Source organism: Eulemur rufifrons, chromosome 7 (genome assembly GCF_041146395.1).
Source record: "Eulemur rufifrons isolate Redbay chromosome 7, OSU_ERuf_1, whole genome shotgun sequence".
Classification (NCBI taxonomy): domain Eukaryota; kingdom Metazoa; phylum Chordata; class Mammalia; order Primates; family Lemuridae; genus Eulemur; species Eulemur rufifrons.
In genome coordinates this window covers 123,002,428-123,026,326 of record NC_090989.1, presented here as the reverse complement: position 1 = coordinate 123,026,326, position 23,899 = coordinate 123,002,428, and the positions used below count along the sequence as shown (strand labels likewise).

General features: G+C 34.5%; 1 protein-coding gene and 1 pseudogene across 2 annotated transcripts in view; one reads left to right on the top strand and one right to left on the bottom strand.

The window, feature by feature from the left end:
* The window catches only part of DNAJC13 (DnaJ heat shock protein family (Hsp40) member C13), a 115,654-nt gene that overhangs the window by 17,596 nt on the left and 74,159 nt on the right, over nucleotides 1-23,899 (top strand). For both annotated transcript variants that reach the window (XM_069475424.1, XM_069475423.1), the window contains exons 3-14: nucleotides 12,101-12,176; nucleotides 12,633-12,782; nucleotides 13,178-13,219; nucleotides 15,440-15,640; nucleotides 17,145-17,351; nucleotides 17,447-17,542; nucleotides 17,916-18,007; nucleotides 20,500-20,666; nucleotides 20,778-20,857; nucleotides 20,941-21,110; nucleotides 21,547-21,646; nucleotides 23,349-23,456. In XM_069475424.1, coding sequence (XP_069331525.1) covers nucleotides 12,101-12,176; nucleotides 12,633-12,782; nucleotides 13,178-13,219; nucleotides 15,440-15,640; nucleotides 17,145-17,351; nucleotides 17,447-17,542; nucleotides 17,916-18,007; nucleotides 20,500-20,666; nucleotides 20,778-20,857; nucleotides 20,941-21,110; nucleotides 21,547-21,646; nucleotides 23,349-23,456 — 1,489 coding nt within the window. The remainder of the gene's footprint in view (nucleotides 1-12,100; nucleotides 12,177-12,632; nucleotides 12,783-13,177; nucleotides 13,220-15,439; nucleotides 15,641-17,144; nucleotides 17,352-17,446; nucleotides 17,543-17,915; nucleotides 18,008-20,499; nucleotides 20,667-20,777; nucleotides 20,858-20,940; nucleotides 21,111-21,546; nucleotides 21,647-23,348; nucleotides 23,457-23,899) is intronic.
* Nucleotides 2,343-3,995, bottom strand: LOC138386680 (growth hormone-inducible transmembrane protein-like; annotated as a pseudogene).

Genomic DNA, 23,899 nt, shown 5'->3' with positions numbered 1-23,899 from the left:
TCAAGGTTTCATCAGTGTTGTAGCATGTGTCAGTACTTGATCTCTTTTTATTGTCAATATTCTGTTGTATGACTGTACCACATTTTGTCCATTCCTCCATTGATGGACATTGTGTTTCTACTTTTTTACTATTATGAATAATGCTGCTATGAATGTTCGTATACAAGTTTTTGGGTGAACCTGTATTTCTAGTTCTCTTGAATATATACCTAAAAGAATTGGTGGGTTATATGGTAACTCTTTGTTTAACTTTGAGGAGTAGCCAAACTGTTTTCCAAAGTAGCTGCAATATTTTACATTCCTACCATCAACATGTGAGGGTTCTAATTGCTCACATCCTTACCAACACTTGTTATTGTCTATCTTTTTTTATTTCAGCCATCCTAGTATGGATATAAAGTGATATCTCATAGTTTTGATTTTCATTTTCCTAATGACTGTTATCTTTTCATGTGCCATATATATCTCTATATATTTTTTCTTTGATGAAATGTCTATTCAAATCATTTACTCATGATTAGGCTATCTTATTATTGATTGTCAGTGTTCTTTATATATTCTGAATAAGTCCCTTGTCAAATATATTATTTGCAAGTATTTTCTCTAATTCTTCAGGTTTTTTCACTTTTTTTCTTTCTTCCCCACCCCCCACCCCCCGGCTGGAACCTTTATTATTTCAGAATAAGTATCCTATGTACTTTGAGATGGTTAATTAGTTATTTCTGGATTGCTATAATAAATATTTGTCAAAAATAGCAGTCACCTCAATAATAATACAGACTTCTTTCTATTCATTAAATACTTCCAAAAATAACTTTTCGTATCAGAAAACTTATGAACGTCATAAGAAAGTTAAGTAATGGTCTATGGTCTATGCAGGACAGAAGGAAAATTCTGCTAGAGAAACTAATGAAGATTTTTCCCTATTACACTTTCTTTTTTTTTTTTTTTTTTCTTGAGACAGAGTCTCACTCTGTTGCCCGGGCTAGAGTGCCGTGGCATCAGCCTAGCTCACAGCAACCTCAAACTCCTGGGTTCAAGCAATCCTCCTGTCTCAGCCTCCCAAGTAGCTGGGACTACAGGCATGCACCACCATGTCCGGCTAATTTTTTCTATATTTTTTTAGTTGTCCTGCTAATTTCTTTCTATTTTTAGTAGAGGCAGGGTCTCAGTCTTGCTCAGGCAGGTCTCGAACTCCTGAGCTCAAACGATCCACCTGCTTAGGCCTCCCAGAGTGCTAGGATTACAGGCATGAGCCACCGCGCCTGGCCCCTATTACACTTTCGATTGCTATATTTCATAAAGACAACTAGTTTTGCTTTGCTTTTCAGTGCTTAGTCTGAAAGGAAATGCAAGAAACCAATAGTCTTAGGAGAAAAACTGCTTTCGTATTCTCAACTGTAAGCCACAAACAGGCTATGAAGGCTTCAAAGCTTGAAGGGATGAGAAAAGCAAGCATGTATTCAGTTAGGCATTTTAGTAAATATGCAAAAAATACCTCAGCAATCATGAACATATTGTTTGTATGTTTGAAAAATCAATAAATTTCATGCTTTATTTTATTGTGAGAACAGTTTTAAGGATATTTCATTTTAGAAGATTCAAAAGTAAAATAAAACTCACTCATATATAATTCCATAAGGGATTCTTCATATACTTAACATTCTGGACTGTCCTGACAGTGAGAAGTCAAACATGACCACATCTACTTTGTAAAGAGAGCCTTCTGAAGCCACAGCAGGAGAATGCATCCCCTATCTCTTTGTTTCTGCTCAATACTTCTCCTAAGTTCAGGAGATAAATGTAAAAATAGCAATCACTTGTTTGTTTCCAAATACCTAGATGCACTGGCTCATCACCAATCACCCAAGTGCTAAGACCTAAGTATTCAAAAAATAGACTACAGATCACCTTTTACTTCCTTCTGGTCAAACTTCTACATCACTTATGACATCACTTAACAATATTCTACATTCCAGAAAATATGCAGGCAGACCCAAGTTTGCTTATTTTTACTTAACCTAATAAATTTAAAAATTGATAAAATATTTATATTCTCATAACAAAAACCTTAGTTTCCACATTCATTAAAACATTTTAAAATTACTCAAACATGAGAATTGGAAATGTGTATGCTTATTTGGAAGAGAACTACTGAATTTATTCTCCAGAAGAAAAAGCAGTCCGAAAGCATCACATTACTGGAACACTTTAAACGTGTTGACATGTTCTGTGCTTCTAAACTTCAGTGGAAGCTGCTTGTACAAACTATTCAATGAATATCTGCCCTATTAAACAAGCAAGCTATCTGATGCAGTGGAGAAGCCAGAGGTTGAGCCACTTTATTTCTTTCTGTTGCTTCCAGTTGCTAGCATAGTTGCAACTTTCATAAATATATTTAATGTATCCATGTAGATTCCTAGCATCAAGTTGATGAGATCATATTTTTGAACTCCATACACTGGTGGTTTTTTTTGCCCACTTGATTACTTTCTGGGTATCATACAGAAGAAACATGCTGAAAAGAACTAATCACCATACACTGCCACTGAGTACAGAGTGGCAGCAGCCACAGTGGTAGGTGGAAGAAACATAGGATCCCAGTGAGGACACAAAGACAAGACCCAGACCCACTCCCAGGGGTGCTCCCACATTCAGAAACTTCTCACTGGACATGCACATGGCTTAGTGGAGAGGTCTCCCACAGTGCCAGCTGTGTGCCATGTGACTCTGATGAGAAGAGGACCCTGGCTAATATTGCCACTACTGCACCCATCACACCAGAATGCAGCAACCAAGCATCTTGCTTTGGGCCTGGGCTCCTGTGATATGGTATTGATTGTACCAGCATTACAGCTCCACTCATGGCTACAAAGGTTGTATCAGTTGTCACCCAAGAGCCTCTCATCATGAAGTTCATAAGAATAGGAGTTCTGCTTATTGCCAAGGCAGACAAAGCTATCAAACCAGTATTTCCTGCTAAGGAGTTATAAGTAGAATGAATTCTATCCTTCACATACTGAGGCCAAATTACAGCCTTTTCAGTAGCTCCGATGTCATTAGACATTCCTAAGCCATAGTAGCACAATGCTCCAAGACCAACAGCAGTCCCTCCAGCAGCAAACCATCTTCCCATCTGATCAATTTTAAATTTTAAATATTTTTTCTATCGATGGTTCCAATGTGAGTTCTTGGCCAGTTTTCCCTACACTGGATCCAAATTCTTATTTTGGTGACATATTCCCTGTTGGGTGTTAGGAGCCATTGATTCTTTTTCTTTTTTTTTTTTTTTTTTTTAGTTTCAGAATATTACGGGGGTACAAACGTTTTGGTTACATAAATTGCTTTTGTACCGTTGGAGTCACAGCTGTAAGTGTGCCCATCCCCTAGATAGTGTTCATTATACCTGTTAGGTGTGAATTTACCCATCTTCTCCTCCCCACTCCCACCTGCTTGATTTCCAATGAATGTTATTTCCATATGTGCACATAAGTGTTGATTGATTAGTTCCAATTTAATGGTGAGTACATGTGGTGTTTGTTTTTCCAGTCTTGTGATATTTCGCTTAGAAGAATGATCTCCAGTTCCACCCGGGTTAATACAACAGGTATTAGATCACCATTTTTTATGACTGAGTAGTACTCCATGGTATACTCCACACATACACACACCACATTTTATTAATCCACTCATGTAGATGGGCACTTGGGTTGTTTCCGCATCTCTGCAGTTGTGAATTGTGCTGCTATAAGCATTTGAGTGCAGGTGTCTTTTTTATAGAATGTCTTTTTTTCCTTTGGGTAAATACCCAGTAGTGGGATTGCTGGATCAAATGGTAGTTCTACTTTTAGTTCTTTGAGGTATCTCCATACTACTTTCAAGAGCCAGTGATTCTTCATGATGGGATTCTTCACAACAGGGGAGGCCATGGTGAAAGCTAGGTGGAAAACCCTGGAAGGTAGTCTCTGGAGACAAGCAAGCCTTGCAGCCAACATGGTGGTATACCAGGTTTACCAGGCAGATCTGAAATGTGCCACTGTGCGCTCAGTCTCTCCTGCTCACTCAGGTTTTTTTACTTTCTTGATGATATTCTTTGAGCACAACATTTTTAATTTTGGTGAAATCCAATTTATCTGTTTTTTTCTTTTGACACTTGTGCTTTTGGTGTCATATCTGAGAAGCCATTACCTAATCCAAGCTCACAAAGATTTACTACTGAGTTTTCCTCTAGGAGTTTCATGGCTTTAATTTTGACCTTTGTATATAGTGTGAAGTAGGTATCCAAATTTATTCTTTTGCATGTAGATATCCAGTTGTCCAAGCATCATTTGTTGAAAAGACTATTCTTTCCCAATTGAATTGTTTTGATACCCTTGTCAAAAATCAATTGACCATAAATGTAAGACTTTTTCCTGGACTCTTAATTCTATTCCATTGATCTTGTATGCCTAGTGTTATGCCAGTACCGTATTGTCTTGATTACTGTAGTGTTGTAATGTTTTGAAACTGGGAAGTATGAGTCTCTAACTTTGTTCCTTTTCAAGATTATTTTGGGGATTCCTGGTCTCTTTCATTTCCATATGAATTTTAGTCAGTTCTCAATTTTACAAAAAAAAGCAGCTGAGATTTTGGTAGGCATTGCATTGAATCTGTGATGAATTAGGGGAGTACTGCAGGGGAGTATTGTAGGGGAGTATTAACACTATTAAGTCTTCTGATTCGTAAACGTGATATTTCCACTTATTTCGATCTTTTTAAATTTCTTTCAACAGTGTTTTGTTTTCAATGTATACACCTCAAATCTTTTAATTCTCCCTGAAAGAGTCTACATTTTCCAGATAGTGATAGTTATCATTTCATTAGGTCATGTATGCTATTATGTGGCACTGAATCTTTCATTATACCTGACGTATTGTATATGGCCAGTTCTAATGTAGGTTGAAAGTACTCCTTAGCAGTGTGAATGTAAAAAATAAATGATCAACATTAAAAGTTTTCTATTGTCTCAGCGTTGTTAATTGAACCTTGTCTCTAGAAACGTGGCTATATGCAAGAAATTTTGTATGTGATTTTGGCGATATAGGGCCTCAGTTTTAAGAGACTCCATGTTGCTAACTTGGTTCCAACATTTCAGAAAGATGTTATTTGATAGTGGCAGTAAAGATGAATACATATTTTTATTTCTTTTCATAAGCTGAAGTTAAAGATAACCTCTCCACATATTCCCCTTGAAGATATTTATGTGACTCATTTCTGTTACCTTTGTAGTGGTTTTCATCATGCTTCACTTTGTAGCTGCCGTGTGTCTTATTAAAGCAGGTCTATTCCACTATCACCATAGATGCCTTAGCTGGCAAAGTGGCTTTCGTTCTATGCTTGTCATTTTCCCCATTTGTAAAGTACATAGATAATTTAATTATATGTTCTGGGAGGAGCAAGAAGGGAGAGTAGATTTCAGGGAGAAAAAAGCCCTTTTCTTTCGTGAAAGGATGAAATTTCCTTTTTGGCCTAAGCAAGCCATTTCAGACAGGAAGGAAGGTGCAGATGTTTTAGTTAAAGCAGAAGTGCAGACTTGCTAAGGAAAACTTCAGTGTAAGGTTCAAAATAGAGGTTCTTAATTTTTTTTTTTTTTTTTGATGAATCTTACAAGTTAAATCTACCTATGGATCACTGTAATATTTGCGTACATTCTTTATAGGAATGCTCTGAATTTAAGAGGAGCATTTTGTTGTCTGAATCACAATATCTTTAACCTCAGTACATTAGGATATATGGTGATAAGTCTATGAAATTTAATACCAGGTGCTCACTGCATTCAGAGATAGTCCGTGTAATGACTAGACACAAAAATTTGAGAAGAATTGAGGGACAGTGAAGCTGGTGAATTTCTAATACCCTTCTTATACACAGGGACAGAGTTCTACAAGAGAAGAGATACCTTTCTCTTTAGTTGCCTGACACTTACACACCTTACCAATTCTGATAACCCTAGGAATCTTGAGGGGGTTTTGTTCCTTATTTTATCCTAGCTCTTGACCTTGCCCACATCTAAACCTCAGATGAGGTTGTCCTGAATTCTTTTTGTGTTTTCTTTGTATAACTCTTTGTGGTCCTTATCAGGCAATCTGGGATTTGAACATCTTCCACTTAGATATGCAAATTGATCACATCTCCTCCGTAGGAATCTTAGCTCTTAACACAACATTGTGTGTAAAATATAGGTTCATCTGAGCTGGAAAAAATGTAGAATTGCCTCATGTCCTTAAGTATTTGGTTCTTAAAATACTGCATTTCATGGGATGCCCTTTATTTCTTCTAAGAGCTCCTCTCAGGAGTTATTAGGACAGACATTTACAGAATATGTCCTATCCATTCCTTCTTTATCTTTACTGAGGAGTGCAGCTTTTGATGTGAATGAATCCTCCTAGGTGAAACTGATCTTTCAAGCGGAGTTTTACCACAATCAGAGTATCCTGGTGATACAGCCAGGTGAATGATCAGTTTTCTGATTAATTTTGTTCTGTGTTTTAAATATGAATACGCTAAAGTAGTCATGACTCCTTAAAGCATAATGAAACTAAGTATAACTTGTTCAGTTAATCTACTGGAGTTTTGGGATCCTCCCCTCCCCTCCACTCCATTATCCATTAATCAACAAGCAGAATAATATCCATAGGGAGGCTGTTGTGGTGGCTCACACCTGTAATCTGAACTCTCTGGGAGGCGGAGGTGGGAGGATCACTTGAATTCAGGAATTTGAGACCAGCAAGAGCGGTAGAGACCTGGTCTCTACTATAAATAGAAAAAGTTAGCTGGGCGTGATGTCGCATGCCTGTAGTCCCAGTTACCTGGGAGGCTGAGGCAGGAGGATCACTTGAACCCAGGAGTTTGAGGTTGCAGTGAGCTATGTGACACCACTGCACGCTAGCTGGGGTGACAGAGCGAGACTCTGTCTCAAATAAAAAAAAACAAAACATAGGAATAGCTAACATTTATTGACTGTGCCAAGTATATAAGTGCTAAACATTATTTCTTTTAATTTTTACATTATGAAGTAAGTATATCGTCATGCACCGAATTATGTGGTTAGTAATGATGGTGGTCCCATATATTTCACATGCAAATACTTACTGTGTCACAACTGCCTACAGTGTTCAGTGCAGTAACACGCTATATAGGTTTGTAGCCTAGAAGCAATAGGCTATACCAGGGGTGGGGAACCTGTAGCCTTAAGGCCACATGTGGCCTTTTAGGTCCTTAAGTGTGGCCTTTTGACTGAATTCAAATTTTATAGAACAAGCCCTTTTGTTTTTGTTTATCTTTTATCTGTTTGTTTTATTTTTAAAATGAACATATTTGAAATACCAACGAATAAAGTAAGTTTCAACAAAATAATCCTCTCAAATTGGCCAGCACAATTAGAACATTAGTAAGTCATAGGGCTAAACTGACAGCTGCTATGCTCATGGTTTAGTTCTAACTTCCCCTGACTGACTACCACACAAGGATGGTTGGCGAGAGTTTATGGGGGCCGAGTATGTCAGTTTGTTACAGCTTTTGACAGCAGTGTACTATGTTTCTGTCTGAAGTGGAATTCGTGGACAGTTGCACAGCTCGACAGTATCTCTGTTGACACTGTTGTACATGCTGATTGATACAAGCTAGTTAAATATTCAAATCTGAAATTCACTTTTATACGATGAGTGACAAGAATCTTAGCTCTTACTGCTTTGTTTATTTCAGATGTCTGAAATAGATAACTAAATAATAATAAAATGTTGGGAGGAAACTAAGTCTTCTAAGGACTGTTAATTCACTGCCATATCATTCAACCCAGCACAGCGTTAGGTGCTCATTTAATATTGGGTCAACCCATGGTAATACCTAATACAGTATCTGATCTAACATGTTAGTTTTTTTTTCTGTAAAAAAAGGTGACCATGTGAAAAAAAAATGTTATAAAAAATTGTTTAAAAGGAGAAAGCATTTTCTAGTCATAAGGACTAGAAAACTTAAGAATGATGTGACAGGCCGGGCGCGGTGGCTCACGCCTGTAATCCTAGCACTCTGGGAGGCCGAGGCGGGTGGATCGCTCAAGGTCAGGAGTTCGAGACCAGCCTGAGCAAGAGCGAGACCCCGTCTCTACTAAAAATAGAAAGAAATTATATGGACAACTAAAAATACATATATAGAAAAATTAGCCGGGCATAGTGGCGCATGCCTGTAGTCCCAGCTACTCGGGAGGCTGAGGCAGGAGGATCGCTTGAGCCCAGGAGTTTGAGGTTGCTGTGAGCTAGGCTGACGCCACGGCACTCACTCTAGCCTGGGCAACAAAGTGAGACTCTGTCTCAAAACAAAAAAAAGAATGATGTGACATTTTTATTTGCAGAAATTAATATAGGAGTATTTGTTTTAATGTAAACTAATATAAGTTTAGTCTATTAAAAAGTATAAGCACCACCTTTCAAATGCAAAACTTGATTATATCCTCAGCTTTTGTTTCATTGGTCTTCCTTTGCTTTCAGATGATCTTATCCAAGCATTATCTTTAGCACATTTTTTCTTCTTGTTCTTTATCACCAATTGCTATGGAAGTAAAATGTCCTATAGATAAAGCAGTTGCCTCAAACACTTCTATGTCTTTTGTTTCCTGATTCTAAGTAGGATTATAGCTAATAGGTAGCATAAATTATATCTTAATAAGCTATTATATTACAATAAATCTGTGAGTTATCGAAACTTAAGGAGTAGGAAAAATGCCTACTCCCTATGGGCATTTAATGATGTGTGTAAGTTTTTAGGTCCTAAGTAAAAAGAAAACAAGGGCAGTAGGTAAAGTCAATAATGAATATTAATTTTTCAGTTGGGGGAAAAGGTACTTGCTTTAATATTTCTTCACATTATGTATATGACATCATTTGTCATAAATTTCTAATACATCCTATTTAATCTTTCTTTTGAAATTTATTTTTATATGGCTGTATTTTTCTAATAACTTATTTTTAGTATAATTTTTAAGAATTAACCAACAAATTCATTTCAAACTCACAGAACAGCAAATTAAATTATTATAATTTATAAATGGCAAATCGTTTTGCAGATAGTCAATAAAATGAATTTTATCTTCATAAAAATATGAACTCAGTCTTTTTAAGATGTTAGAGTAGTTATGAATTTAAAAATGGGTGTGAAATTAGTTGCTCTTTGACTTATATTCTGCTTTAACGGCAAGAGTAAACTAATGGGTCATAGATTTGAACACATGTTGACATATTGGGTAAATTGGTCTATTTAGCTATTTGACAAACAGAGCATCACCTATAATCAATGCTTGGCACTACAGTAGGAGTTAGAGTTTCAAAGATGAAGACAACATGTGCCTGCTAAATCTGTGAAATTTGTCTGTTCTTTATGACTGAAGACACTGGTGACTTTGTGAAAGGTAGAGAAAAAAAATCTTTTCATTGCAGGTGCTGTGACTAACATTCTATATGTGTGAGATGATTTAGAGATATTAATCTCTATCTAAATATCTTATCCGTGGGGGCTTTTTAGGTAGTCTTTGGAAGTTTAGGGCTGCTTATAAAAATGTTTTAAATAACCCAGAAGTATTTGCCCTATCCTTAAGAGAAAATTCAGCAGCCATTCTAAAGAAGAGTGGCATTTGGGGGTACTTATGGTAAAAGGGAAGGGAATTCTCTTAAGAATTGTTTTCTTATAGCTTTGTAGGAAGGATTTAGAGCTCAGTATTTATCTGCAAGAAATCTCTGAGTTTACTAGTCATGACAGTACTTTAGTTTTAATGTGCACAATAACTCTAGGATCCTTTTGTTGAAGGATCCAGAAGGTGCTCTTTCCAATATGGTAGCTAGTAGCCACATGTGGCTGTTTAAATTTAAAATAATTAAATTTAAATCAAATGTAAAATTCACTTGCATTAGCCATATTTCAAGTGCTCAGTAGCTACATGTGGCTCATTATTGAACAGTGTATTCTAGAATGTTACCATCTTTCAAAAAGTTCTTTTGGACAGTGCTGACCTAGATGACAGAATTAATGAGAAAAATGTTAGGGGCTTAGGTGTGGCAGAAGAGATTGGTGTAGAATTGAAAAGGATATTTTCTTAACTGATCCTCAAAGACTGTGTGTGACAACAGCATTTGACATTTGAAGCATTTCAGGCATTTAATTCTTACACTTTTTACTCCCAGAATAAAATAAACAAATTCTGTTGTTTTATTTCAGGATTGTAAAGATTCTCATGTTTGACTCTGAAGATGATTCTGAAAAATAGAGTTTGTGAATTCACATTTCTATCCCACATTTGATTTCATTGTGCAATCTTTTAAGTCAAATATTGATATGAACAATGGTATTTGTTTTAGTTCCCATTAAGTCTTTGAAGTTCTGACTTTCAGCTGTTCAGATAAATCCGTTTAGTTCACCAATCCCCCAACCCTCACCTGATTTTAGAAAGAAGCAAATAAATGTGTTTGTTAAAAGGAAGTGCTCTCATTCTTTAGGTAGTTTCCCATTGCATTTTAGACATGTAAAATTAAGAAAAAAATATTTATAATATACTTTTTAGTGAATACATGGTAAAGACTAATAAAATCTATAATTTTCTTTTTGCCCAAATGGAAATAACTTTGCCATTTTATTATATAATATGTTGATTAGAAAAAATGGACAACAAAAAAATAAAAATGTGAATGATCTCTCTCAATTTTAATGGGAATACTTCGTGTGTTACCCTTGAGACTGATGATAGCTGTTGGTTTAATGTGATAGATGTCTTTTTAATATATTATTAAATATAGTTCAGAGGAGGAAAACATGATTCTCTCTATAGATGTCAAAAAGGCATTTGATGTAATTTAACAACTATTTTTGATAATTTAAAAGTCTTATTAAAATACAAATGGATATCAATTATTAATATATCAATAGACTTTTAAACTATTAAACTCTGCCTAAAGTAAACCTTTTTCTTTGGTCATGGTATATTACTATTTTAATATACTACTTGATTCTTATTGCTAATATTTGTTTTAAAAATAGGTTGGTATATTTTTTTCTTATTGTGTTCTCTTATCAGATTTTGGTATCACTAAAAGAATTGAGAAATCATCTTTACTCTGTTTTCTAAAACAACTTGGGAATGTGGGAGTCACCTGGTCCTCTAAAGTTTCTTCTCCCTTGAAATTGAGCCTTGGGCTTTTTGAGGTGTAATTCTTTGCAGCTTTCTTAAATTCTTCTATATAGAGGTTGATTTATTCTTAGTTTTAAAGTTTACAAGCATAGAGTTATACACAGCATTTTTTTTTTACTTCTACTAGCTAATGTTTTACCCATTTTAATATTTTATTTCCAAAGACAATTCTTCAATTTAAATAAGTTTTTCTAATTTAATTTCCTCTTTTATCATTATGAATTCCTCTCTCTTCTAAACGATTACTGATATCCAAATGGTTTTTCTCTTTCAAATATGTTACTTTACGTAAAGGAAGTAAAGTGAGAAGTGAAAATTGCTTGTTTGTGGTGTAGGCTTCCTACTTTTATAAGATTGCACCACTTAGATGTAATAGGTAGTTGCTTAAGTAGAAATTGTTAAGATTCCAGGATATGGCTGTGACTGGCCATTTGCAGGCCATAGCTTTTCCTTCCTTTCCATCATGGTTTGTTGAAAGGATATTTTGAAAGAATTAATAATGTGCAGTGTCTTTTTTTATAATAAAAAATTCCAAATCAGAAATTTGGAAAAATTTTCCGTTTGGAACTTTTTAATGTCCTCAGCTGATGCTTTGCCATCTTAATTTATACTAACAATACAAGGTTGCTTACTTTAATTCATCCTTTTCTATTAATATTTAGGAATCTTAATTGTTTACGGTAAAATGAATGGCGGGTGGGTTTTAATAACATTTTAGAACATTAAAAAATGTGAGAATATAAAACTTAGCTATATTTAGTCACCATTAATTACCTAACGCATTTCTATTTATTTATAGAAATATTCCTTTTGTGTTGATACTGTATATTTTCTTACAAAATGTCTTATGTTTTAAAACTGAATTTAAGCATTTGTCTTTCTCTGTAGGTACAAGCGTGTTTTTTCAGTTGGAACCCATGCAATTACTACATATAATCCCAATACCTTAGAAGTAACAAATCAGGTAATCATGTTAAAAACTCATAGGTGTTTATACAAACTTCCTTTGAATTTTAAAAGCCAGGCTATGACTCACTACCTGGTGTCCTGAAGTCAGTATGTTTGATAGAAATGTCAAATCTGAAAGAGATTGATGTGCTTATATAATGCTCTGCACTCAGCACCAAAAATAAATAAATAAAGGGGAGGGGGGAGAATGGGCTTATTTTTAGATTGTCAAGGGTATAACTTTTTGATATATTACTGTTGTAGCTGCCTCTTTTATGCAAAATATGTTGTCTCTGATGACTAAAAGCCTTTAAAAGAATTTGTTATAGAATTGCTATAGCACGTAACTTCTTGACCTCTATTTTGTAAAATTTTGCTCATTTAATCAGTGATTATGAAATTAAGGTACTAACAATAAGTGCATTTTATGATATTATAGCAGCAGTTAAAAGAGTTCCTTTCTTTTTGTTAGTGGCCTTATGGAGACATTTGCAGCATCAGCCCTGTTGGAAAAGGACAAGGAACAGAGTTCAACCTCACATTTCGTAAAGGCAGTGGGAAAAAGTCAGAAACTTTAAAATTCTCTACAGAGCACAGAACAGAACTTCTTACAGAAGCATTGGTAAGAAAGTTTCTATGTTCATAAACTAAATTTCTCTTTTTCAAATGGTTAAGTACAGAAATTAATGTTCTCAGCCCCTATACCCACTATGCTTATTTTTTTTAAATTGACCTTTGACACTGTAAGACTTCCACTTTTCTCTGACAGAAAGGCTGGAAAATCCTTTATATTTGATAGTTATTAGTCTTCATAAAGTGCATATATAGGACAAAGCATTGTACATTTATCTTGTCCTTCGTAAAGTTCCACATTCTTTTTCTTGAATATTCTTAAACTATAATTTTAATAAGTTATTAGTATCAAGGTTACAAAGTTGAGATTTTACTTGTTTTGGGTAGAAAGGGTCTTCCTTACCAGTCTGTCATCCTAAACTGTGGTTATGTTTTCTCTTTCAGAGATTTAGAACTGATTTTTCAGAGGGAAAAATCACAGGAAGGGTAAATATTTAACATTTACTAATATATATTTTCGTTTCTTCACATGTTGACCCTTATTGTAGAAATCATTTTATAATCTGTATGTTCCTTTTATGACAAAGCTAAAAGGAAACATCATTTGAATATCTCCTGACAGTATGTGATAGATGATGTAGTTTCACAGGAAATTCAAATAATTAGATTTAAGATTGTTAATGCTGATAGATGGGGAAGAATCATTAGGCAAAAAAAAAAAAAATACAACTGTGGAGCATTAAAAATAACACTATAACCATTCAGAGAGTCTTAATACAGTATTAAGACTATCTTACTTACCAGTAATACCAGTAAGCATCATACTACTGATAATAGTTGTTGGAACATGCAATCAGTTGTTTGGTGTAGGAGTTTCTTATTTCAGAAGTATTGAAATTTTAAGAAGGTTTGAACATACCGAAGCTGTCTTACTTCATGTTCTTGCACTGGATCTGTCCCACACTGAAGCTTGGCTTGGTGCACTGATAGCTTTGGGGAAGTCATGGTAGCTTATTAGACTCTTCTTAACTTCCCCAGGCCTTTTCTAGTCATGTAACAGTAGCATTTAAAGTAAATCAAAGATTTCTGGGGAGGAGAAATGGAAATTTATGTTTTTTTCACTCTCTTGAAATATTGAATTTCTTTCCATGAGCATGTATTACTTTTATACTGGAGAAAAAGTAATGCCAAAACTTATATAGCACTGTTCAAAACCCTGGCTTCTGACAAAAGGCAGGAACTGAATTCTAATATGCTGGCCGCACCATTCCCTGTCTTTCTGAAGCCCTTATCCTTTCTATGGATATTCTGCTTGTTTTAGCATTCCAGAAACCTCAGTGATTTCAACTCTAGCAATTGGCTGGTTGCCCAGGAGCCTTTTAAAACAGCTTAATGGCAACTGGCAAGCTGCTTGTTTCTTGTTCCTGATGAGCCACGGTCAAATTTCTGTAAATCATAACTGGGTGTGCTTATTTTAATTATTTTTTGTTAGCAGGCAAGTTTTCTGTATATCTCATCTGTTTGGAACCCAACTGCATTCAAAAGCATGCTTATAGATTTTGTTTATAAGCTTCCCTTTGTATTTGTTTACTTCGGCCACTTAATATTTTTCAAAACTTTATGATAGAAACAGTGTCTCTAGAAGATTGCCTAAAAGATAGTTCACCTAATTTTACATCAAGAGTAAGGAGCTCAAAGTGACATCTATACCTTCGTAAAAACTCCATATGCTCTGCTAGCTAAACAACACTCTTAGGTAAGTTGGATTTGGCTGTTAGAGACCAGGCTGCAGAGCTCCACACCCCCTGCCCCACCCCTTGTGGGAAAATTGTCTTCCATGAAATCTGTCCCTGGTGCCAGAAAGGTTGAGGATAGCTGCTCTAGAGCAGCCAATTTATTTTTACCTTAAGAGTGGTGTAATTGATACTGTATTCATCTTCATATTGATTGGTAGAAAACTTTATAGTATTTGGGTGGGGGAAGGGATATTTATTACACATCTGAAACTTTATTTTGTCTTTGTCTCCTTTTTCCAAGAATAAAACTGGGTAGTAAGTGGATATTGGCTATTCCAATTATTTCTGATACTCAGCTACTTTAATTTACAAAGGAACATTATCTAAATGGAATTTTACTTGCTAATATTATCAAAACTCTTAAGGATGACATCCCAATGGTGTAATTAGAAAAGCCTAAGGTCAAATTTAGCCTTCCGCTTTTTTTTTTTTGTATGCGGAAATGAAATGTACATTAATATACTGAGGCAGCTCAGGTTGTTTAAGTTGAATTTGAAACTTCCCTGAAATGTGACTGTTTGGTATCTAACTTGGATAAAAGGAATCCATCAACAAAAGTTGAAATCTTTATCCTGATAAAACTCTTTCAAAATATATTTATATGTAGGATTTTTTCTTTTTATATATTTATATAGAGTAGTTTAAAATTGTTTCATAAAAGTTGTAACCCAAAACCTTTGCTAATTAAAAAAGAACATATTGTCTTCAGTTAGAGTGAAAATTCTTAATTAAACACACTCCCCCGAATAGCTAAAATTAATAATATTTTTAACAATTTGGGTAGTGGTTCTAAATATTTGTGATGTTTAGATTTTTAGTTGTTTTACCAGTGACTGATACATTAAAGTGTAACTTACTTTATGGTAATTTTATTTTACAAATCTTAAAGGTAATACTTTTCTCTCTCTAGAGATATAATTGCTATAAGCATCACTGGAGTGACACAAGAAAACCTGTAATTTTGGAAGTAACTCCTGGAGGCTTTGACCAAATTAATCCTGCAACCAACAGAGTACTCTGTTCCTATGACTATAGAAATATTGAAGGCTTTGTAGATCTCTCTGATTATCAAGGAGGATTTTGTATACTTTATGGAGGATTTAGTAGATTGGTAAGTAGTATTTTATAGAAGACATTTAAAAAGGGACATGACCATTTGAAAGAAAGCAAAGTTTTTACACTGCATTTAGAAATCATGAGTCCTCTAGGAGGAAGTGTGGTATTAAGAGTGCAGGCTTTGGTATCAAATGTACCTGGGCTTGAAACCCACTTTGCTGCTCCCCAAAATGAGAGAAGTAATATGTATGTAATTTATGTAAAATGCTTCGCAGGGTAGATGGCTTAATAGTGTTCAATAAATGATGGTTACAGTTGTTATTTTCATTAGTACTATTGTCTTACCTAAAAGTTTCTAAACTTTCTTTGAAAAAGTAATTTAAAATCTCTTATTTTTAGTCTTCTGTCCTTTGCCTAGCTATTTGTGATCTGAAATCTGAGTACTCATTGAAACTTTTGGAATTCATTGCATATTTTTGTCTTGAAATTCTGAATTATATATTAATATAAGTAAATTGTGGGATATAACAGAAGCTACTTAAGATGCTGAGACACCCTGTTTATTAATCGGTAATAGAAGTTGAACTATAGATAATGACCATCTTTTTTTTTTTTTAAAGAAATGTCCTGCTTTTCTTAATAAAATTTAAACCTCAGACCTCAAGGAGGCGCAATAGAGAAAGTTTCCAAATGGAGAGCCTCAGTTGAATTTATTTACAAGATTCCTTTTTCTTGAGAATTTTAATTCTTGTAACTACCTAGTTTCTTGAGAATACTGCTCCAAGATTTAGTGTTTTGTGGATAAAATATCCTTCCCTGGGTATCAGAGCCAAGGCAAACCTGAAACTATTAGATACATAATAGGGTAGATAGCAGCAAAAGGAGAATAAGCAGAATGATGGAGGGCTGGGTAATCTGATGTACAAAATTTCCGATCTTTGGATTTGGGATGCTTATAATGCAAATATTCCAAAATTTGAAAAAATGAGAAATCTGAAACACTTCTGGTCCCAAGCAGTTTGGATAAGGGATACTCAACCTGTGGCGTTTCCTACTTTATCTTTACCTTTGTAAATATAGCCCTTGAAGTTGTTTTGTAACATCAATAGGCCAGTGACTTATAAACATTTAAACATTCTTTAACATGATCTTACAAGGAAGCCTGCTGTGTAAAACAGATTAAATCAGAGCTGCCTTTGTGGGAAAGAATCCTGCCCACATGGTACCCACCAACCACAATGGCTGGGCTGGAGTCCCTTGGGACCCCTCCTAAGAAGCCCCATCATGCTGTTTTGTTCAAGATGGTAAGAACTGGACCCTGAGAAGTTAGGAGATAATTTCTATTCAGCAAGTTATTTGCGATGCTCTGTCTCCCAGACTTTGTGATTTAATTTAGTAAGTCTTTCAACTGCAATACCCTGCTTATTTATCTCTGATAGGATCTAACTTCTTTTTTTTTTCTATTATTGCTACTTTAATCTCTTTTTTATGAGTTGATTCAATATGGTCACATTTTAATTATTTCTACTCTGACTTTTTAAATTTTAAAATTTGTGCAGCATTTATTTGCATCTGAGCAAAGAGAAGAGATTATCAAAAGTGCAATAGACCATGCTGGTAACTACATAGGTATTTCATTGAGAATCAGGAAAGAACCTTTAGAATTCGAGCAATATTTGAATCTTCGCTTTGGAAAATACAGCACTGATGAATCCATCACGTCTTTAGCAGAGTTTGTAGTCCAAAAAATATCACCTAGACATTCGGTAAGACTCTCATATTGACAATAAAAATTTGTTCATATGATTTTCTTATTTTTTTAAAATAAATGTTTAATATGTCTCAATTTTATTGTTTGAAGGAACCTGTAAAAAGAGTGCTAGCACTTACAGAAACATGTTTAGTAGAACGTGATCCAGCAACCTATAATATTGCAACATTGAAGCCTTTAGGAGAAGTAAGTTTCAGCATTATTAGCTTAAATAAGATTTTTTCCTATTGATAAACTATAGTAATTTTCTGTTTTAATACTTATTCATGCCTAGGGAGTGTGAAACAGGTAGAATCTGTATTTAATTAACATATTTATATTTATTGATCTTAGAACAATGAGTATTACCAAACTTATTTTCAAAGTATATATAGAATGGAACTTGTTATTCAATAATCATATGAAAATTTGAATGAGACTTTTAAGCACCTCTTAAACTCTGATATTGTAAACAAGTCACATTTTTTAACATTGACTTTTGTAAACTAAATGTGTAGTTTTTCTAGAGATATCATAAAACTAAACATTTTTTGTTGAACTTACTTTTTGTTTTCATTAGGTATTTGCATTGGTTTGTGACTCAGAAAATCCTCAACTTTTTACCATCGAATTTATAAAAGGGCAAGTACGGAAATACTCTTCAACAGAAAGGTATTTTTTTTTTTTTTATTCATCAAGCTTTAGAGATTCTAACATATGCAAAGCAAAGTGCTTGATTAACAAGGAAAACACAGATTTATAATCTAGAACTTTAAAATTATTTAACTTGGGAAAAGGTTATTTTATTGTATATTTAAAATGACTTTCATTTTTCATATTCCTAAATATCATAAAAATGGTGCTTTGATTTCAAATAAAATGATGAAAATAAAGCATTTGTGTAATAGTGTTTTTAAAGTATTTCAAAATAGCACCTTTTATTTCATTTAGCTGTTTGGATAACAGCAAGTTGCTTTTATGTAAATACACTTAAAGTTAGATATTTATACATTAATATATAAGCTATTTACCAATTTTCCAGTGGAATATGCTTGCACATTTTTATATTACTGTGACTTGGGTCCTCCTCTGAAAACCTGTGAGCTGCTGTCACTCATAAAGTCTTACATGGTAAACATGTATAATGCTGTTGCACTGTGAATGACCGACTGGGTCTGGATCTCCCTTTATGTAGTAAGCCATTGTGAGATTGGCAATTCTTACATTCCAGGTAGTTCTTTCATGCTGCTCTAACTAGAATGAGACTGAATCTGCTTTTTAAATTAGTCCAGACAGTTCCAGTATATTTTGCCACTTTTTATAATACAACCTTATTGAGATTTTTTTTTACTTTCTATAGTATGAGCAGTAACTTTTTTTTTGACCTTAGAAAGCTTTCAATCTAAGATCAAGACTGAAATCTCAAAAGGTTATTTTTTTTTTCCTATCCTGAATTCAAGGAAAGAGAACGTCTGAAATAACAGTACAGATGTTCTAATCAGAGGAAGGATCTCCACACTCAGTTTTTCAGGTGCTTTATGTAAATTATGTTGTTCAATCTGAGGGTAGCCCTAGGAAGAAGGCACTGTTATTCCCAATAATGCTTACACATGGAAAATAAAGCAGCTTCTTTGTGACTTTGAGTTAAGAAAAGATTTCATAGGTATAATACTAAAAACAATTCAGAAAAAAAGTGATCAATTAGACTTTATCAAAATCTAAAACTTTGACACTATTGAGAAATGACAAACCACAGATAAGGAGAAAATATTTGCAAAACATGTAGCTGATAAAGGACTTTTATCCAAAATATATAAAGAACTCTTAACAACTCAGTGCTAAGAAAACCCCAAACAACCTAATAATAAATGGGCAAAATATTCAAATAGACACCTCTATAGAGAAGATGTTTGAATAGTAAATATGAAAGGATAGTCATTAGGGAAATGAAAATTATTACAGTTCCACTAAAATGGCAAATGTCTTTTTGATGTCAGTTGTTGGCAAGGATGTGGAGGAACTGAAACTCTCATACATTGCTTGTGAAAAGGTAAAATAATATAACCACTTTGAAAACAGATTGATACTTTTGTAAAAGATTAAACATATGCTTATCATATAATGCAGCAATCCTACTCCTAGATATTGAAAACAGAAAGACTTGTATGTGAATATTTATAACATTATTCATAACAGCCAAAAGCTATTATAGAAATAGTCCATATATACATTAGCTAGTGAACAGCCAGGCTAAATGTTATATATGTATAAAATAGACTACTACTCAGCAGGAAAAAGTACTGAACTACTAATACAGGCAATAACTTAAATGAATCTCAAAAGCCTATGATAAGTAAAATAAGTAATATTGTATGATTCTGTTTTTATGAAGTTTCTTTAAAAACCTAAACGATAGAGACAGCACATCAGTAGTTGCCTGGGGCTGGGAGTATTTTTGCAAATGGGCACAAACTGTCTGGGGTTATGAAAGTATATCAAAACTGGATTATGATGATTGTTGATCATATAATTGTATAAATTTACTAAAAATTGTCAAACTAGGCTGAGCACGGTGGCTCACGCCTGTAATCCCAGCACTTTGGGAGGCCAAGGTGGGAGGATTGCTTGAGATCAGAAGTTCTAGACCAGCCTGAGCAAGAGAGAGACCGTGTCTCTACAAAAAATGGAAAAATTAGCTGGGCGTGGTGGTATATGCCTTTAGTCCCAGTTACTTGGGAGGCTGAGGCAAAAGGATCACTTGAGCCTAGGAGTTTGAGGTTGTAGTGAGCTATGGCAATACCAATGTACTCTAGACTGAGCAATAGAGCGAGAGCCTGTTTCAAAAAAAAAAAATTATCAAACTTATGTTTTAATTGGGTGAATTTTGTGACTTATGAATTAGATCTGAATAAAGCTGTTAACAATCTTAAAAACAGACATACAAGCTACGATGCTTAAGTAACTTGCACAAGGTCTTGTAGCAGCAAGGTGAAGAGCTAGTATTAGAGCTCCAGGCTCTCTCCCAAAGCCCTGCTCTTCATGATTCCCTTTGTGCCCAGTGTGTCCCTGAGCAGGTTACCTGCTAAAGGGCTTGTGCTGTTTTCTGAATCAACATTTTCCTTAATTATCAATCCTAAAACCTTTTTACCTTTAACCTTGCTTAGAGATTCCTTATTAGCAAGTTTGCTGGATGGAGTAAGAGCCTCTGGTAACAGAGATGTTTGTGTAAAAATGACACCAACTCATAAAGGTCAGCGATGGGGGTTACTCAGCATGCCTGTTGATGAGGAAGTAGAGAGCCTTCATCTCAGGTTCTTAGCTACACCTCCAAGTAAGTATTGATTTAAATGTAATTGCATTTCCTTCCATCTGCTTAATAATAATTTAAGAATTAGGAATACACACCTATAAATCTTTTTGAACCTTTTTTATCTCCTTACAGATGGCAACTTTGCAGATGCTGTATTCAGGTTCAATGCTAATATTTCATACAGTGGCGTTCTACATGCAGTAACACAGGATGTAAGATAAATTGTATCGTAATTTGTTCGTTGTCATTAACTTTTTGTATGGAAACTTTTTTGAAATATTCTTCTTTCACCTAGGGTCTCTTCTCAGAAAACAAAGAAAAACTGATCAATAATGCCATAACAGCATTACTGTCCCAAGAGGGAGATGTTGTTGCTTCAAATGCAGAACTCGAGAGTCAGTTCCAGGCTGTGAGGAGGCTTGTAGCTTCCAAAGCTGGTTTTCTAGCCTTCACTCAGCTTCCAAAGTAAGTTGTCTTCTAAAACTTCTCTTAGAGAATCTGAATAACTCACAGTAGCAAAAAATGTACAATTTACTTCGTTATGTCTGACTAAACCTGATATCTTTTATATGATGCTATGGTAGCTTTTATTCATGAGAAATGGAAAAGGAAGACAAGTGAAGCTGAAGTGGGATATTGGCCCCATACTCACCACTAATATTAGTGATTCTTGTTTTGGTGAATTTGAATGGGAAATTACATGCCTTTTAGTTTAGTTAACCTTAAAAATTTTTCCTCTCAAAGAAAAATCTGTTACGAAAACTGATGTTTCAAAGGTGGGATTCAAAATATGTAATTGCTGCAGTAATGCAATGGAAACTTAAGATGACCTATTATGTTATATTTTAATAAATAATAATAAATGTTCTGATATTTCTTTTATATGTTTTTGTTCCAACAGGTTTCGGGAGCGTCTAGGAGTGAAGGTAGTGAAAGCACTCAAGAGGAGCAACAACGGAGTAATCCATGCGGCAGTTGATATGCTTTGTGCCCTTATGTGTGTAAGTAGGATTTTTCTTAAGAAAACTGGTTTTTCTTAAAGTTAGCTGGTGGTTTTAATTTCCACAAACCCCTTCATTGTGTCGATGAAGTCCACATTTACTGTATTTACTAACTTGCTCTTATAGCCCTTTATTCCAACAAACATTTGTTTAGCACATCCTGTATACCAGGCAATGTGCTATATAATAGAAATACAAAAATGTTAAGACAAAGTTCCTTCCTTCTTTTAAATTGCTGACAGTCTAGTAAGGTTGGCATACAATATAAAGTAGCAGGGGCCATGGGATCCTGAAAAGCAGCACTTTATTTTTGTTTGGTGGTGACGGGAAGATGAAAGATTCTCAGCCAGTCTCTCTGGAAGACGTTACATTTGATTTGAATCTTAAAGGCTAGCCAAGTATTTTCCAGCTCTGGGAAGGGGTTTCCTGGTACAGGGAATAGCATATACAAAGGCATGTTTGGGAAGCAACAAATAATTAAATATGGTTGGATCATAAGTTATGTATGGGGGAGTTATTAGGAGTTAGAGATATATACAGACAGTAATAAGCCTTCTGAATCAAAGGAGCTAGATATGTAACTTTTCATAAGAAACAACAAAGATTTTTCAATAAAGGAGCAGTAACACGGTCAGGTTTGAATTTTAGAAAGCCCACTCTGGTGGTATGTGAAGAACAGATTAGAGGTAAAATTAGAGGCAGGTAGACCAAATTGTCATGTAAGAAGTGATATGCTGTGCTAGGGTAGTCACAGGAGCTGAAAGGGGGACACATTTGAAAGCTACTTCAGCAGCAAAGATCTAACTTGGTGATAGTTTATATTGACAGCTTGTTTTCAGTATAACTGTGAAGTTTCTGATTATCTCGATTTTGTGTATAGTATTTGGGACTTTCCCTATGTAAAGTGTTTTAGGCAAGCTTACTGGTATAGAGCAAACGTTAGTAATACTTGTGTGAAACCTTGCATTTATTCCCAAAGGTGAATTAAAGTTTACCTATTTTATTATCTTTACTATTCTAAATAATAAAAAAATAAAATAACAATGATGTGAAACACACATATACATTAAATCCTCATTACATATTAGATATTGTCTATATATTTTATATGAATTATCTCATTTAAGCTCCATAATGGTCCTATGAGATATAAGTACTGTTAATGCTATTTTACATCTGAGGAAAATGAGGCTCAGAGAGGTAAGGTAACTTACCTTGTCTAATGTCTCCCAGTTATAGTCTGTAGTAAAATTAGGATTTGAACTCTATTCCTAACCATCATGCGGGAATGCTTTTTACTCGCAGTTATCCCAACAGGCAAAAGAGAATCACCTCGAAACAAAGAAGTATTTGCTGCTAATTTTAGTACGTGCTTTTAAAAAGCTAAGCTTTACCATTTCGAATTTAAATTACAAAATCCTAGGTGGGTGATGTTGTTGCCTTTTAATAAAGAAGGTCTGTGACTTTTGAGAGAGTACCTTGTGGGACAGTTACTTCTGGGCAAATTACTTATGAGGTCTGATCAACCCTGAAGGAAATCATTACTTTGCCTGCTTGTTATCATGAGTTTCCTTTTTGCCTTACACTTTAAAGGCTGTGGTTTTTAATGCTTTCATTGTGTAATGAATATTCCTTATACATGATTTTTGTGTGATGCCAGCACACGGGACTGCTTATGAATTATCACTGTTTTTATCAATAGCCCATGCATGATGACTATGACTTAAGACAAGAACAGCTAAACAAAGCTTCTCTTCTCTCTTCAAAGAAGTTTCTGGAAAACTTACTGGAGAAATTTAATTCCCATGTGGTAAGTTGTAATTAAACTTGTCTTCATGGGTATTTTAGGAGTGCAACGTGAATAATTTTTTTTTCATTGCAGCTGCCAACTTTGGTCAGTATTGGTTACCGTTCCGCTTGGTCATTAATAATAAAATATTTTGTCTTAGGACTATATCCATTCATCTGGGAAGATTACCTTGCAAAGCCTTTAGATTTTTGCAATAATATTTCAGATTTTTGTTTTGTCTTTCTTTAAAAATGTCATTATAAAAAAAGCTGCTCTAAAAATTAAGCCAAATCTCTTTTCCTCAGTCACTGGTAACAGTTTTGGAGATGGGCATCTATAACATCTAGAAGGAACATGAACAAAACGAGAGTTTCAGAAGTATTGTCAAAGATTGCCTTCCATGCAAATAAGCATTAACCTTAGTTATACACATCTGAGGAGTCTTAAGGATTCTCTTGAAATTC